The sequence below is a fragment of the Pleurodeles waltl genome, chromosome 5 (genome assembly GCF_031143425.1).
Source record: "Pleurodeles waltl isolate 20211129_DDA chromosome 5, aPleWal1.hap1.20221129, whole genome shotgun sequence".
Classification (NCBI taxonomy): domain Eukaryota; kingdom Metazoa; phylum Chordata; class Amphibia; order Caudata; family Salamandridae; genus Pleurodeles; species Pleurodeles waltl.
In genome coordinates this window covers 1,872,734,270-1,872,750,977 of record NC_090444.1, presented here as the reverse complement: position 1 = coordinate 1,872,750,977, position 16,708 = coordinate 1,872,734,270, and the positions used below count along the sequence as shown (strand labels likewise).

Below are 16,708 nucleotides of genomic sequence, written 5' to 3'. Positions count from 1 at the left end.
TTAAGAGTTCAAAAACTTTTTGGGGGGGTTTTGCCAATGTTTTTTACAATGTTGAGGGCCTGGTAGCTCCCACAAGAATAAAGTGTTACAAAAGCCATGTCAAAACAAGACACGCATTGATGAAACTAAAAGACTTATAAAAATATGTCAGATCAGTTGGCTTTGTCAGTGTTTGTTTATTTTCATGCTTCCCATAATCGTGTTGAAAATGGTTACACTGACTTTCCATTAGAAATATTTTTGGGAAATACTAGCATGCATCAACACATTTTACTAAATGACACTTCATTTGCATATAATCAGAGAGCATTCTGGGAGCATTATACTTAGCCTCTTAGCCTAAACTTTTCAAACATGTGTGTGCATGTTTTTTTTTTTTTTGTACTGGAACCAACGTCAGTAGTGAAGTGTGACCTTAAAACATTTATTTACAGCACTTACCCTAATAATGAAGGCTTTCAAATAATGAACCATATATACAAGTTCGAACAGCATTATCTTTTGGAAACACATTACCTCAACTGCAGAGAATTCCACTCTCTGTAAACAAGCAACCAAAGGGTTTGTGCTGCAGGGGGTTGGGCCTACTTGTCCCAAGGACAAAGTAAACATTAAAACTTGTTGCCCTTGGCCCCAAACAAGATGTCCCGGGCGTGGGGCGATAGGAATTCCACATCCCTGCCTTGTGAACATTTCAGCAGTACCAACTCCAGATTGGATTGTTTGGGATAAAGTTCAATTTGATATGTAGAGGCCTACTGAGGTCATTCAAATTCCATATGTCTTTAAAATTTCAATGACTGATGTAATTACACTTGGTGTTGTATGTTATGACTGGAATTTTAAAACAGTTGATTTTATGCTGTCTGAATTGCAGAATTACACTGTATTTGAAAGTGAGGATGTATATATCTGAACAGAGCGAATTATGGGTAAACGTCCTGTTAATATCACTGGGGACATTACTTTCTGCACGGAGCTAATAGACCTAGATCAGTATGTAACTACACACAGTGGGAACATTGTTCAGCTTTACCTATGGGCAGCCCCAAAACATGGGCATAACACTACAAATGCAGAGTCATATTATTTTAAATTACCACCTTCTAAAATGAGGAAGAATTTGCTAACTGACACCAAATCAATCTATTCAGATTTCTTTGTTTCCGACTTGCTGTTGAAGGTTATGAAAAGTGTATGGGAAACACAAGATTGGCAAATTCAGAGCTGGAAGCTTTATTTAGAGCATGACTTATTCCCGCACAAACGATCTTTTTAAAGGACGCAATTCAACAAACATTGTGCTTAGGGTTAGCAAAAATAAAAGAAATGAATATGCTCAATATCCAGCCAAATTCACCAATTGGCAAACTTTCCTAAATGTCACCGAAGAGGAACTGAATGCTTGGGTCCAGAATGGTACCTTTAATTCCTCTCTTTCAAGTCCTGGTGGGCGGCTATTATGGCCTTTGGACACACATGGGTGTAAAGCACGTTATGTTTATTCCTCAGGGGGTTTCAAGTTTAGCCGACAAGACCCTCACTATGTCTCGGGGTCAACACTCAACAATGGTTACAGGCGAATACCCTAGCAGCAGTTAATGAACATCTTAGTCTCCTGTCAGAGGAAGTAGACTTGCAGGATTTCTTGTCAGGTCCAAGAAAACCCCGCTCTAAACAATTCTTGTATGCCGTATACAATGAAATCTGGAAGCTTTCGCAAATGGAAGCAGATGCACATTTACGGCAGATAGATAAGGAAAATATGGAAAAGGCTTTAGCTGTTGTTGGTAAGGACATGGACACTCTGTCCAACAGAATAGATACCCTTAATAATATTGTGTGATCTGTGATTGACATCATTCAGAATTACATGTTCCCTTCTACACTATGAACAAAGTTAGCTGCGTTCCATCATGCCGTCAGGTTGGACATTGCAGATTCTGAAAAATTGTAGTGTCCCTTGGAAATACACCAACAGTAATTAATTGTTTTCTGCTTTCAGTTTGTCCAGGGAGCAACAGATAATGGCTAAAAAGGAAGCGAGTTACACCATGCTTAACATAGAAAACTTAGAAAAACGGCCTTTCACCGTAGCAGAGGCACCATCAACCGTATGGCTAGTACGTGGCATTATAAATCTTACAGTTTCCACCTTTCATTTCACAAAATGTTTGAAACATCTTGACGTGGGCAGATATCAGTGGCTAGACGATAGCTATATTAAAGAAGAGTGGGAGATGCCCTTTGAGTATAAATGTCCAAACGGCGAAGTAAGGTCTTTCTGAGCAGAAGCGAATATGAAACTGCTGTTAGTCATTCAATGTTTTGCGAACAGGTGTCACTTCAGGGCTTTTGCAATGTGGGGGGGTCACAAACTTGGCTTGCTTTCTAAAGGACACTCCTGTCCCTTTGATTCATCCAGCATTTCGTATACTTTTGAATGGAAGTTATGTGGTTCTGAACAATCAGAATTGCTGCGGAATGAGACCAGGAATTGCCTGTGCAATTTCAGTTTCTCAAATTGTAGCTTGTTGTGGACATGTTCTAGACCCCTGCACACAAGAGATAAGAGTAGTAGACATGTGGCTTCACATTTATACTAATAATATAAATTATGACAAGCTGAGCAGACTAAAGGTGCTCCTGTTCCAAAAACAAGTGGCATTGACATCGGCCAAGGAGACATACTCTCCAGATAGCGAGGTAATCGGCTGAGATACAATGCCTATTAAATACCAACTTCCTCAAGCACTTTGGAGCGCTGGTCTTCAGAACATTCAACGCCTCGAGCACTGGAGGGGTTGTACATTTTAAGGCTGTTGGTTCTGGATTTGTTTCCACCTTCCAGACTGTCTTCAAAGTCATGTCTTCAGCTCTCCATTCACTCTTTTTGAGTGCGTTTGGTGGCTTTCCTGTAACTTTGACGCTGATTGGCAGAATACTGCTACTGCTATTCCTGATACTCGGTGGTTGTGCTTTCTCAGCTAAGCAGAGTGATGGAGCTACCACCAGCCTAGCTGTGCCGTGATCGCATGGTACAGTTTTTTGGTGCTCCTTTGCGGGAAGAATTGGAGCATGACTGGTTATTGTCATTCCAGCCAGTCCTGCGGTGCATACAACCTGTCTTTCATTGCATCTGGTTCCTCTTTGAATGCACGCTGTTAATTTGTCTTGCTATACAGCCAGTGCCTCTTGTGGACAAGGAACTATTAATGTTTCCGATGAGGGTTCTTTCACGGTCATGCCCCATGAGACTGAGGCTGATTCATGAGGCCACTTACGAGCCTCCACTTGTGAACTACTTGGCTCCAACAACACCTGGCACAGTGGATGATGTTGCGTACATGAGTGATCCTGTGTCTGTGGCTTCTGTGCACTTCTACTCCGTGGATACGTCTGCCAGTCCTGTGATCGATCTGACATCTGCTGATATGGAATCTTTCCTGGGTGCCCTCACATTTGATGACTTCGGAGGCCTTCTTCAAGATCATACCTATTTTTCAATGATGCGATCATTGGCTTTTTTTTCAAAATATGAAATGTGATACTAAATTGCCTTATTAATTCGGCTCACATTTGGCCGGCCTTGTTTGTCATAGTTGACATTATTTCTCTTTTGTCTGTTTTTAGCTTAGATTTTAACTAGAGTTTTTTTTTTTTTTTTTTTTTTTTTTTTTTTTTTTTAGTTCCAAGCAGTTTTAGACTCGTGCACCCTCGCTAGTGAGTTAGCATCCTTGTTTCGGCAATGGGGAGGTGTTTTGCTTTCACTAATGACAGAGCTGACAAAAATCTCTGGAATGCACCTCTTAGTTCAAAGAAGACATTTATTATTTCACCACAAGTTTCCTAAAAGGGGATTAGCATGTTGAAAGCACACGTTTAAAAATAGTCACAGCAGTGAAAGGAAAACATACCAAAATGATTCTCCACTGCAATGTACACAGCAAATATATGTATTTATATTATAATGCAAAGCAAATAATGAAGTAAAAATGCCTGCCAAGTTCTTCATCCTTCTCATGCCAGCAAGACGATGAACCCGTTCGACTGCAAAAGAGAAAGAGATCTCCACCCTCACGGGAAAGATATCATGCATCCGACATCCAGAATCCTGATTGAGGCCACTCACACTGTCGCACTTGGTCTTTTTATATCTTTAAAAAACAAAAGGAGCCTTCTGGAAAAAACCCTCATTTCGCAATGCAAACATGTTGGCTAGTTTAGGTCAGGGTTGAAAGAAACAGGTTGGAACTGGCCAGTTTCCAAAGGTGTCTCTCCCAAGCCTAAACCGTTCCCTGCTGTGCCATAAATATCAGTCTAGCACATCCTTATCATGCTGACTGACTGACTCCTCCATATAATGTACTAGCTCTTCGGTGAGAAAGAGCACGAAAACAAGACAGTTACAATGTGGAAAATTACGAGCAGCTTTAACATAGCAGTGTCTAATGCTACAATAAAGTCAATAGGCAGAATGAATCTAAAGCTAACCTGAATACAAAATGTAGTCTGCAACTGGTGCACACTGGACAGGTAAGCCAGGTGCAAAGTGGTGCAACACAAAGTCTGGTCAAAAACATATCTCACTGCATTCTGCCCGTTGGTCAATGACTTTGTGTAAATTACAGATTGAAAATCAAATTATCTCTTTTTTTTTTTTTAAAGAAAACATTATAAGCAAATCAGGTTAGCATTGTATACAGCAACATAATGGAATGATAAAGGCAATAACTATAAAGCAATGGAAGTGGATTAACTTATTGATCTTATAAACAGTTAAACCAGACACACCTACATTGAAAAGACTGAAGCTTATATATTCTGATTGGGATAATAACTGATTGAATAGTGTGTCTAGGATAGCAAGTTGGTATGGAATTAGATGGAAACATCATGAGTTCTAATCATGCAAAGGTACGTGGTCCACCTGAAAGGTTTGCTGGAATATAAGTATTCCCATACGAGAATAGTCAGCCAACTGGCAACTTAAACATGCTTAATGAGACTGGCAGCAGTCATCAGATGATAACAAGCCATGGGTTAGTTCCAGTGGAAGAATGTAATCAAGTAGGTTGACAGAACAGCCATGGTACTCTGCATGGATCCCATGCAGAACTTTGATCTGTGAAGCACAATTTGTGCTAAATGGATCCATAGGTTTTGTACTTTAAAAGCAGCAGGAGCGTTGCACAAAGGTTATCAATCAGGTTCAAGTTGTGGGTGCGGTCCCTCCCCAACCCCACACGCAAACATCCAAAGGGAGACCACACAGCACACTCCTGGTCAGTGGCAAGTCGTAGTAAGATCTGTAAAAGAAACAAGTATGATTTTTCTTGCAAATACCATTTGTCATCTGAAATGTGCTCTCCTTTTTCCTTTCCTTGTTTTATAATCAGCAGGACGTTATTTGGACCCTTTGCTATGATTCCTGCAGGTTCTGGAGGGTCACTTGGGGCTTCAACCCACACCTTAGCACTGAGGTTTATCTGCTGCACCACAGCTTCCCTTTCCTTGCACTGTCAGAAGGGCTGGGGCCGTCCCCTTCCTCACCAATCCTCCATACACTGAACTTATGACAAGTTGGGCCATTCTGTCTCCAATCTGTATGAATAATTCAGCTTCTCCACTATTTAACAGAATAGCTTTTATTTCTATCTGTCTTGGTAACTTCCCTCTCCCCAACTGATCTTTGACTGCTTGTGGGACAGATCTCTGCTGTGGATGCTGACCAATAGGGCAGTGCAAAATCTAGGAGAATGTGCATCCCTCTAATCTCTGTCCACCTATAAGTGGCTTTTTCTCCCAGGTGTCCACTTTTCTGGTGCACCCATTTAGCCATCCCCACCAAGTCAGAATTCTGGGTTGCCACTTCTGCCTCTGAAATTTTGGCTTTGTAGTCTGCAAGGGAATTGAACCAGCGTTCTAGTGAGTCAAGGGGACAATGAGCATCTATGACTTTACTCTGTTCTAACATTTCCCAAATTTCCTGCCACAACTCTCTGCCCCACACCTCCTTCATGTGAATGAACCAGTTATGTGCATGCCATGTGGGAAGCCAAATGGCTAGCCCATTGGCGGTGGACCAAGAATCAGTGTAGAAATGACAAGTCCCAAGCAGCTCTTGCTTTAGAGTCTGACACACAGTGTACACCTCTGTATATTGGCTACTTTTTCCTTCGGCTGTTGTAGACAACAAGTTTTCAGTAACTGGATTGTATGACACTGCTTTCCAATGTCTTTTGGTACCCACGTATTGGAATGAATCATTAGTGAACCACACATGCTTCCTATCCTCAGGGGACAAGGATTCGAATGGTGCACTCAATTGTACTGGTGACTCTCACCTGTGGTTCCTCCTGCACTCTCTTCATCCTGTACAGGGGCTTGTGACACCTGTTCAGTGCCTGCCGGTCCTACTCGAGCCCAATCCTATATGTACCGTTTCCAGCGTATGATACCAGCCTCTTGTGCACGTCCTATACGGTGAGATTTAGGTGAACTCGTCACCCACTGCATAATTGGTATTTCAGGTCTCAGAATTACATTATGACCTAGTGTTATTTGCTCAGTATCACTAGAGCCCAATAACAGACCAAAAGCTGTTTTTCAAAAGGAGTATAGCGCTCCCCAGAGTCAGGTAGTTTTCTAGTCCAAAATCCCAGGGGCACCATTGTCCTTACCTGTTTTTGCCACACACTCCAAATTGCATATTGTCCCTGAACAGTTACATGTAACTCAATGTCTCCCTCTTGCACTGGCCACAAGTCTAAAGCCTGTTGAATTATTTCATTTGCCAAATCAAAAGCACACAGCTGCTGTTCACACCATTCAAACTCATGTTTTTTTCTGGTTACTTTGTACCAAAGGGTTAAGGTTTTACTCGGATGAGTAAACAAGCCCATATAACTGTGCCTATTGCTTATTGCGAGGAGTAGCAAACTCCAAAGTCTTTTGTTTTACCTGTGACCGCATAGCTCTATGTTCTGGATTCCACTGAATTCCTAAAAACTGCACATTTTGCAGCAGTCCCTGTGTCCTGTCTGAATTCATTGTACACATGGTACTCTGCAAAAGTTGTCTGAATGTACCAGTAACATCGTCAACTTCTTGCTGGGTGTAATCTTTTAAAGGATGCATTTCAACTCCTGCCAAAAACTGTGGGCTACTCTGCACACAAACTACGTTCTGCACAAGCAGCTCACACTGGCCCCCACCTTTTTTTAACCTCCTCATTACTGGAATGTGAAAAGTCAGATTCCCCCGTAACAGCTTGGTAGATTTCAGCTTTATCTTGTAATAACTTGTTCTGGCTAAATTGCTCTCCTAATTTCTTATTTTATTATTCTAACTGTTTACATCTCATGCATTTTTCTCTAAGCAGACAAAAGTATCCAAGCCCTCCTGTCAAGAACAAAAGGGATATCATTCCGTTCAAAAAGCACCTTTTCTAAACATTTAAACACATTTAATACTTTTGTTTTATCCAAGCAGCCATCCCAAAATTTAGAAAGTCCTGATAAACAAGAATACACATTTGCCAAGACTTCATAAGGGATTTTAATTTCACATGCATTTTCAAACATGGTTTGAGGTGCTTCCTTTAACTCTCTGAATAAAAACATATTTACACTTTTAAATTGTTCACTCTCAACCTCCAACCTCTCTTTTTAGACTGTCTGATCTACGCCAAAATGTTTTGCTTTCACTAACTGACTTAGCTGACAAAAATCTCTGGAATGCACTTAGTCCAAAGAAGATATTTATTATTTCACCACGAGCTTCCTAAAGGAAGATTAGCATGTTGAAAGCACACATTTAAAAATAGTTATAGCAATGAAAGGAAAACATACCAAAATGATTCTCCACTGCAATGGACACAGCAAATATATGTATTTATATTATAATGCAAAGCAAATAATGAATTAAAAATGCATCACCGTAGGGCCTGTCAGGTGCTTCATCTTTCTCATGCCAACAAGGCGATGACCCCGTTCGACTGCGAAAGAGATCTCCACCCTCACGGGAAAGATATCATGCATCCGACGTCTAGAATCCTGATTGAGGCCACTAACTCTCTCACTTTCGCACTGGGTCTTTTTAGATTTTAAAAAAACAAAAGGAGCTTTCTGGAAAAAAAAAACCTTATTTCACAATTCAAACATGCTGGCTAGTTTAGGTCAGGGTTGAAAGAAACAGGTTGGAACTGGCCAGTTTCCCAAGGTGTCTCTCCCAAACCAAAGCTGTTCCCTGCTGTGCATAAACATCAGTCTAGCACATCCTTATCATGCTAACTGACTAACTCCTCTATATTATGTACTAGCTGTTCGGTGATATGTCCTAGCTCTTCGGTGAGAAAGAGCACGAAAACAAGACAGAATGCACAGTTTACAATGTGGAAAATTACAAGCAGCCTTTAACATGGCAGTTTCTAATGCTACGATAAAGTCAATCGGCAGAATGAATAAAAAGCCAAACTGAATACAAAATGTAGTCTATAACTGGTGAACACTGGACAGCTAGGCCAGGTGCAAAACAAAGTCAATGGTCAAAAACACATATCTCACTACAGGAGGGTGAGGTGAATCCATGATAGTTCTCATTGGGACTCAGGAGTCAGCTTAGCCTTTGGCGTGAAGGCCTGTTGCCCCTGTCACCTAGTGACCTTTTATCCACTTAGCTTGCTTTGTTTTATTCCATTTATTTTATTATTTCTTTCAGCTTTGCCATTGTTTATATTTTATAAGAAATGTTTTGATTTTCATTATCAGTGCCATTTTGAGAAGGCGTCCATTTAAGCGTCATTGTCAGTAATGTACGTAGGTATTGTCAACATGTCCCTTTAATCACTTACGTGTGACAGGAACATAATGCACACTTGTTTTTACAATTGCAACACAAGTCTGCACCCGTTATCAGTTGTTTAGGAACATGCCTGCGTCGGGAATCCTTCCTGATCTGTATAAATACATCTCACCTGAGAAGGTCATTAGAGGGGTTCCTTCTAGATGTCATCTACACTGCACATCACCTTGATGCCGAATTGAACATCTGTCAGCACAGTGTGTGGCCTAGAGACCTCCATTCCAGGGTCATGAGGGTTGGGGACATTGACATGGCACTACCAGATTATGTTTATCACACATAGCTCTCGTTAAGGTAGAGATTAGGTGATCTTGGTTAGAATTTTATGCCCAATGTTTATTGTAAGATAGTGGGGGGTTGTATATTCACAACTCTCTTCTTCACAATTCTGCTTTTATTAGTGTTTAATATCCTAATCATTGCAGCTCATGCATTTTATCGTAGATTGCATTCTTTTCAATAAATCCGTTGAAGACTCTCTTGCATCTCCTTCATTGCCTATGTGTGTATGAGTCTTGTTGCTAATGAAAAAAAAGGGTAACTTCCATTCCACCACGACTTCCCGAGAGGTCTCATCTGGAGACCATGCGCAAGGCTGCCTTAAATTACCTTTACTGTCTGAGTTTTTGGTGAGGTACTGCTTGTGAGCCGGGAGGGTTGCGCTGACGTTTGCGACTTGTTGGTGGAGTGACTAAGTCATCTACAAACAAAAGTGCTGTCCTTAAACCAACAGTTTCACTAACGAGCGAGAGTCCAACTACGACAATACAAGAGCAAAGGTCACTGCATGCGTTGTGTTACGCGTATTGCATGCTATGGCATTACTCGTCCGTTTTATAGGGGCATTGATACAAGAACATGTGTTGCTACTTGTGTTGGGCGTATTGAATGCTCTCGCTTTACTTGTCAGGTTGATATCGACATTGATACAAGAGCATAAATCTTTGCCTGCGTTGGGCGTATTGCACGCCACAGCTTTATTTGTCAGGTGATATCGGCATTGATACAAGAGCATAGATCGTTGCTTGCGTTAGCCGTATTTCACGCTGTGCCCTTACTTGTCAGGTTGATATTGGCATTGATTCAAGAGCATAGACCTTTGCTTGCGTTGGGCGTATTGCACGCTACGGCTTTACTTGTCAGGTTGATATCGGCATTGATACAAGAGCATAGATTGTTGCTTGCGTTGGGCGTATTGCACGCCATGGCTTTACTTGTCAGGTTGATATCGGCATTGATGCAAGAGCATAGATCGTTGCTTGCGTTGTGGGTATTGCACGCCTTGGCTTTACTTGTCAGGTTGACATCGGCATTAATACAAGAGCATAGATCGTTGCTTGCGTTAGGCGTATTTCACGCTGTGCCCTTACTTGTCAGGTTGATATTGGCATTGATTCAAGAGCATAGATCGTTGCTTGCATTGGGCGTATTGCACAATGTGGCCTTAGTTGTCAGGTTGATATCGGCATTGATACAAAGCATAGATCGCAATTTGGGTTGGGTGTGTTGCATGTCGTGGCATTACTTGTCAGGTTGATACTGACATTGATACAGGAGCGTAGGTCGCTACTTGTGTTGGGCGTGTTGCACGCTATGGTGGTCCTGGTTTTCTGCGGTGCATGGTTTTGGGTGCGGAGGCTGTTGACTGCTTTGCATTTGACGGTGGAGTTGACTGGGTGGATTCATTTGAGAGCTCATTTAAACTATGGCTGCTTGAAGAAGATGTTACTTTGTTCCCTTGTGATGAGGAGTCTGTGTGAAGCAGAGATTCTTAATTAGGTTTTTTTGCATTTCTCAGTGGTGCTTTATTGGCAGCTCAAGAAGAGGTTTGGAGTTGACATGAAATGCACCTGCTTGGGTTTGTTAAAGAAGGCAGTAACACTTGTTGGCTTCATGGTAGGACAGGAGGGTAAGGCTCCTCTGGTTTGATAGTTGTAGGTTTGGGGTTGATCTTATGGTGCGAGTCTGGGTTGAAATCTGGGTGCAGAAGAGTTTGCTAGTTCTTGGTTTTCTAACCAAAGTTGTGACCTTCTCATGCTGTTTTTCCTGATGCAGGAGGGGGCCGCGTCCAGCGCCAATCAGTGCGGGGATGGTAGCCGGGGGTCTGATTCGGTACCTGGATTCGCATAGCACCAGTAACACTGACTGGAATGTTTCGGTGGACCGTGCACCTGGAAGGAGGCCCACGGAGAGTCAACCACGCAGCAGTGGCCGTCGGACACAAGGTCTATTCCTTCGGGGGCTACTGCTCGGGCGAGGACTATGAGACCATGCGACAGATCGATGTACATGTCTTCAACACAGGTAAGGACACTCCGGCTGCGTCTTATTACAGATTGAGTTCTGTAAGCAAATTGGGATAAAGCTGGGTGGCATGTTAGTCAAACCTTTGACCAGTACCCGAATATGCTCACTTTCCACCCTTGTGTGTCATTTAAAAAAAAATATATATTCTAAAATATTTGGGAACATCTTGAACTTGCAGTCGCTAGACATACTTGTCCTTACTCACTGCTGTCTGGATAAGCACAGCTGGCAAGTGAATGTGTACGAGAGTCCAAGGCGGTGAGGCACGATTGGCGACTTGTAGGAACTTTCCAGATTCTTTTCAAGTGAGGTGAACATCACTTACAACAGTTATATACTGTGTTAGGGGGTGGTTGTGGCCACCTGTTTCTGTGAAAGAAGTGAGCACCCCTCTGTTAACTGCTATGACAGTGCACAGGGCTGTCACATCTTGTGATGGAGGCCAACAAACAGCCCATATTGTTTGGGGTGTAGAACCTCTTAGATCATTCTACAAGACCCAGAATCAGAGAGATAAATACATGGGTTTCTGTTCAGATGGTACTTGAAATGCATTGGAATTTCACATCGAAAAGACCATCATAGGGCAAAAAAAAAGGGGACGGTTATTGTATAGCAAGGTTAAGCAACTTTATGCCATGGAAGAAATTGTAAAACCGCAACAGCAAAACTACAGTGCTTTGAACTGATGGACTGGGAGAGGGCACTTTATGGGACTGGGAGAGGGCACTTTATGGGACTGGGAGAGGGCACTTTATGGGACTCGGAGAGGGCACTTTATGGGACTGGGAGAGGGCACTTTATGGGACTGGGCTCTTTATGGGGTCCGGGAGAGGGCTCTTTATGGGGTCCAGGAGAGGGCTCTTTATGGGGTCCGGGAGAGGGCTCTTTATGGACTGGGAGAGGCTCTTTATGGGGACTGGGAGAGGCTCTTTATGGGGACTGGGAGAGGCTCTTTATGGGGACTGGGAGAGGGCTCTTTATGGGGACTGGGAGAGGGCTCTTTATGGGGACTGGGAGAGGGCTCTTTATGGGGACTGGGAGAGGGTTCTTTATGGGGACTGGGAGAGGGCTCTTTATGGGGACTGGGAGAGGGCTCTTTATGGGGACTGGGAGAGGGCTCTTTATGGGGACTGGGAGAGGGCTCTTTATGGGGACTGGGAGAGGGCTCTTTATGGGGACTGGGAGAGGGCTCTTTATGGGGACTGGGAGAGGGCTCTTTATGGGGACTGGGAGAGGGTTCTTTATGGGGACTGGGAGAGGGTTCTTTATGGGGACTGGGAGAGGGTTCTTTATGGGGACTGGGAGAGGGTTCTTTATGGGGACTGGGAGAGGCTCTTTATGGGGACTGGGAGAGGCTCTTTATGGGGACTGGGAGAGGCTCTTTATGGGGACTGGGAGAGGGCTCTTTCTGGGGACTGGGAGAGGGCTCTTTCTGGGGACTGGGAGAGGGCTCTTTCTGGGGACTGGGAGAGGGCTCTTTCTGGGGACTGGGAGAGGGCTCTTTCTGGGGACTGGGAGAGGGCTCTTTCTGGGGACTGGGAGAGGGCTCTTTCTGGGGACTGGGAGAGGGCTCTTTCTGGGGACTGGGAGAGGGCTCTTTCTGGGGACTGGGAGAGGGCTCTTTCTGGGGACTGGGAGAGGGCTCTTTCTGGGGACTGGGAGAGGGCTCTTTCTGGGGACTGGGAGAGGGCTCTTTATCAGGACTGGGAGAGGGCTCTTTATCAGGACTGGGAGAGGCTCTTTATCAGGACTGGGAGAGGCTCTTTGTGGGGACTGGGAGAGGCTCTTTATGGGGACTGGGAGAGGCTCTTTATGGGGACTGGGAGAGGCTCTTTATGGGGACTGGGAGAGGCTCTTTATGGGGGCTGGGAGAGGGTTCTTTATATCCTGGGAGAGGGCTCTTTATGGGGACTGGGAGAGGGCTCTTTATGGGGACTGGGAGAGGGCTCTTTATGGGGACTGGGAGAGGGCTCTTTATGGGGACTGGGAGAGGGCTCTTTATGGGGACTGGGAGAGGGCTCTTTATGGGGACTGGGAGAGGGTTCTTTAAGGGGACTGGGAGAGGGTTCTTTATGGGGACTGGGAGAGGGTTCTTTATGGGGACTGGGAGAGGGCTCTTTATGGGGACTGGGAGAGGCTCTTTCTGGGGACTGGGAGAGGGCTCTTTATGGGGACTGGGAGAGGCTCTTTCTGGGGACTGGGAGAGGGCTCTTTATCAGGACTGGGAGAGGCTCTTTGTGGGGACTGGGAGAGGCTCTTTATGGGGACTGGGAGAGGCTCTTTATGGGGACTGGGAGAGGCTCTTTATGGGGGCTGGGAGAGGGTTCTTTATATCCTGGGAGAGGGCTCTTTATGGGGACTGGGAGAGGGCTCTTTATGGGGACTGGGAGAGGCTCTTTATGAATTGGGACAGGGTTCTTTATGTCCTGGGAGAGGGTTCTTTATTGACTTGGAAATTGCTTTGTATGGACTGGGAGAGAGTTCCAGGAGGAGTGTATGCACATGTACAGGGTTCTCTTGGACATACATGGACAAGTATTTGATAAGAAGGCACTATGTATTGTATTATTAAATATACAATTCATTTATTTTATTTAGATGACCCGACAACAGGTGTCAAATTGTATAACAAGCATTGTAATGCAACAGGTCTCGCATTTGCAAGAGGTAGAGCTGTTGGTGTTGTAAATTCATAACTGGACTTTTCTTGCCGCATAAATTGGTCAACTTTGCCGCATAATTTTGTCTTTTCCTGCCATATAATTCCAGTGCCCTGCATTTATCTAAAACACTTCCTTTTGCCTTCTTCCTCTAGCTGCAGCAAAATATTAAAATGTTGCCATTTAGCATCCTAATTTAAATCTGCCACGCTAATTCCAATACAATACCACTTTCACCACCCACTGTCAGAGCTGGTGGCCGGCTAACACAATTCTCAAAACAAGACAGCCACGGAGGAGAAATACACTAGAAGGGTCACCCAAACATATCAAGAGTGTTCAAACAGTCATAGTGTAATAAGGATGTCACATTGGCCTGAATGATGGTCATTATTGCAACATGTACAATTATCATATAAACCTTTATCAGAAATAAACTTTTGGCTTTAGAGTGTAATGCTCAGAACAACCCCTAGCGGGCACCACAATGGAAATAGCATTTTTAAGAAACATGGTCATGTAACCATAAAGTTAACCCCCTAGAGCGGTGGTTCCCAACCTGTGGTCCGCGGACCCCAAGGGGTCCATGACACATTCCCAGGGGGATCGCAGGCCTTGGATGGGAGGAGGGCCCTTCTCCAGCTGGAGCCTCTGACAACCGCACACGTCTTTCTGTATTTATTACCTCCTTCGTGCAGTAGTGTAGGAAGTTGGCTTTGTATGCACTATTTCCAAGTAAGGAATAGTATGCACAGAGTCCAAGGGTTCCCCTTAGGGGTGAGATAGTGACAAAAGTAGATGATTCTAATGCTCTATTTTGTGGTAGTGTGGTAGTAGGCTTATCAAAGGAGTAGTGTTAAGCATTTGTTGTACATACACAAGCAATAAATGAGGAACACACACTCAAAGACAATTCCAGGCCAATAGGGTTTTGTATAGAAAAATATATTTTCTTAGTTTAACCACAGGTTCAAGATTTACATGTAATACTTAAAATGAAAGGTATTGCAGGTAGGTACTTTAGGAACTTTGAATTAGCAAAATAGCATATACACTTTTCACATAAATCACATATAGCTATTTTAAAACTAGACACTGCAATTTTCAACAGTTCCAAGGGGGAGTAAGAGTTTGTTAGTTTTTGCAGGTAAGTAAACCACCTACGGGGTTCAAGTTTGGGTCCAAGGTAGCCCACCGTTGGGGGTTCAGAGCAACCCCAAAGTTACCACACCAGCAGCTCAGGGCCGGTCAGGTGCAGAGGTCAAAGTGGTGCCCAAAACGCATAGGCTTCAATGGAGAAGGGGGTGCCCCGGTTCCAGTCTGCCAGCAGGTAAGTACCCGCGTCTTCGGAGGGCAGACCAGGGGGGTTTTGTAGGGCACCGGGGGGGACACAAGTCAGCACAGAAAGTACACCCTCAGCAGCACGGGGCGGCCAGGTGCAGTGTGCAAACACGCGTCGGGTTTTCAATAGGTTTCAATGGGAGACCAAGGGGTCTCTTCAGTGATGCAGGCAAGGGGGGGGCTCCTCTGGGTAGCCACCACCTGGGCAAGGGAGAGGGCCTCCTGGGGGTCACTCCTGCACTGGAGTTCAGATCCTTCAGGTCCTGGGGGCTGCGGGTGCAGAGTCTTTACCAGGCGTCGGGATCTGAGGAACAGGCAGTCGCGGTCAGGGGGAGCCTCGGGATTCCCTCTGCAGGCGTCGCTGTGGGGGCTCAGGGGGGCAACTCTGAATACTCACGGTCTTGTAGTCGCCGGGGAGTCCTCCCTGAAGTGATTGTTCTCCACAAGTGGCGTCGGGTGCAGAGTAGCAAGTCTCACGCTTCCAGCGGGAAACGCAAGTTGGTTTAAAGTTGCTCCTTTGTTACAAAGTTGCAGTCTTGGGTGAACAGAGCCGCTGTCCTCAGGAGTTTCTTGGTCCTTCTAGAGCAGGGCAGTCCTCTGAGGATTCAGAGGTCGCTGGTCCCTGGGGAAAGCGTCGCTGGAGCAGTGTCTTTAGAAGTGTGGAGACAGGCCGGTAGAGCTGGGGCCAAAGCAGTTGGTGTCTCCGTCTTCTCTGCAGGGTTTTTCAGCTTAGCAGTCCTCTTCTTCTTAGGTTGCAGGAATCTGAGTTCCTAGGTTCTGGGGAGCCCCTAAATACAGAATTTAGGGGTGTGTTTAGGTCTGGGAGGGCAGTAGCCAATGGCTACTAGCCCTGAGGGTGGCTACACCCTCTTTGTGCCTCCTCCCAAGGGGAGGGGGTCACATTCCTATCCCTATTGGGGGAATCCTCCATCTGCAAGATGGAGGATTTCTAAAAGTCAGAGTCACCTCAGCTCAGGTTGCCTTAGGGGCTGTCCTGACTGGCCAGTGACTCCTCCTTGTTTTTCTCATTATCTCCTCCGGCCTTGCCACCAAAAGTGGGGCTGTGGCTGGAGGGGGCGGGCAACTCCACTAGCTGAAATGCCCTGGGGTGCTGTAACAAAGGGGGTGAGCCTTTGAGGCTCACCGCCAGGTGTTACAGTTCCTGCAGGGGGGAGCTGTGAAGCACCTCCACCCAGTACAGGCTTTGTTACTAGCCACAGAGTGACAAAGGCACTCTCCCCATGTGGCCAGCAACATGTCTCGAGTGTGGCAGGCTGTTTAAAACCAGTCAGCCTACACGGGTAGTTGGTTAAGGTTTCAGGGGGCACCTCAAAGGTGCCCTCTGGGGTGTATGTTACAATAAAATGTACACTGGCATCAGTGTGCATTTATTGTGCTGAGAAGTTTGATACCAAACTTCCCAGTTTTCAGTGTAGCCATTATGGTGCTGTGGAGTTCGTGTTTGACAGACTCCCAGACCATATACTCTTATGGCTACCCTGCACTTACAATGTCTAAGGTTTTGCTTAGAC

The 16,708-nt window shown here is 44.8% G+C and overlaps 1 protein-coding gene across 6 annotated transcripts in view; it reads left to right on the top strand.

Moving 5' to 3' along the window:
• KLHDC3 (kelch domain containing 3) overlaps positions 1-16,708 on the top strand; it is a 344,468-nt gene that overhangs the window by 39,642 nt on the left and 288,118 nt on the right. For all 6 annotated transcript variants that reach the window (XR_011203919.1, XM_069236430.1, XM_069236428.1 and 3 more), the window contains exon 2: positions 10,921-11,169. Coding sequence is in view for 5 of the 6 variants with exons in the window: in XM_069236430.1 (XP_069092531.1) it covers positions 11,016-11,169 (154 nt within the window). In the remaining variant the exon portion in view is untranslated. The remainder of the gene's footprint in view (positions 1-10,920; positions 11,170-16,708) is intronic.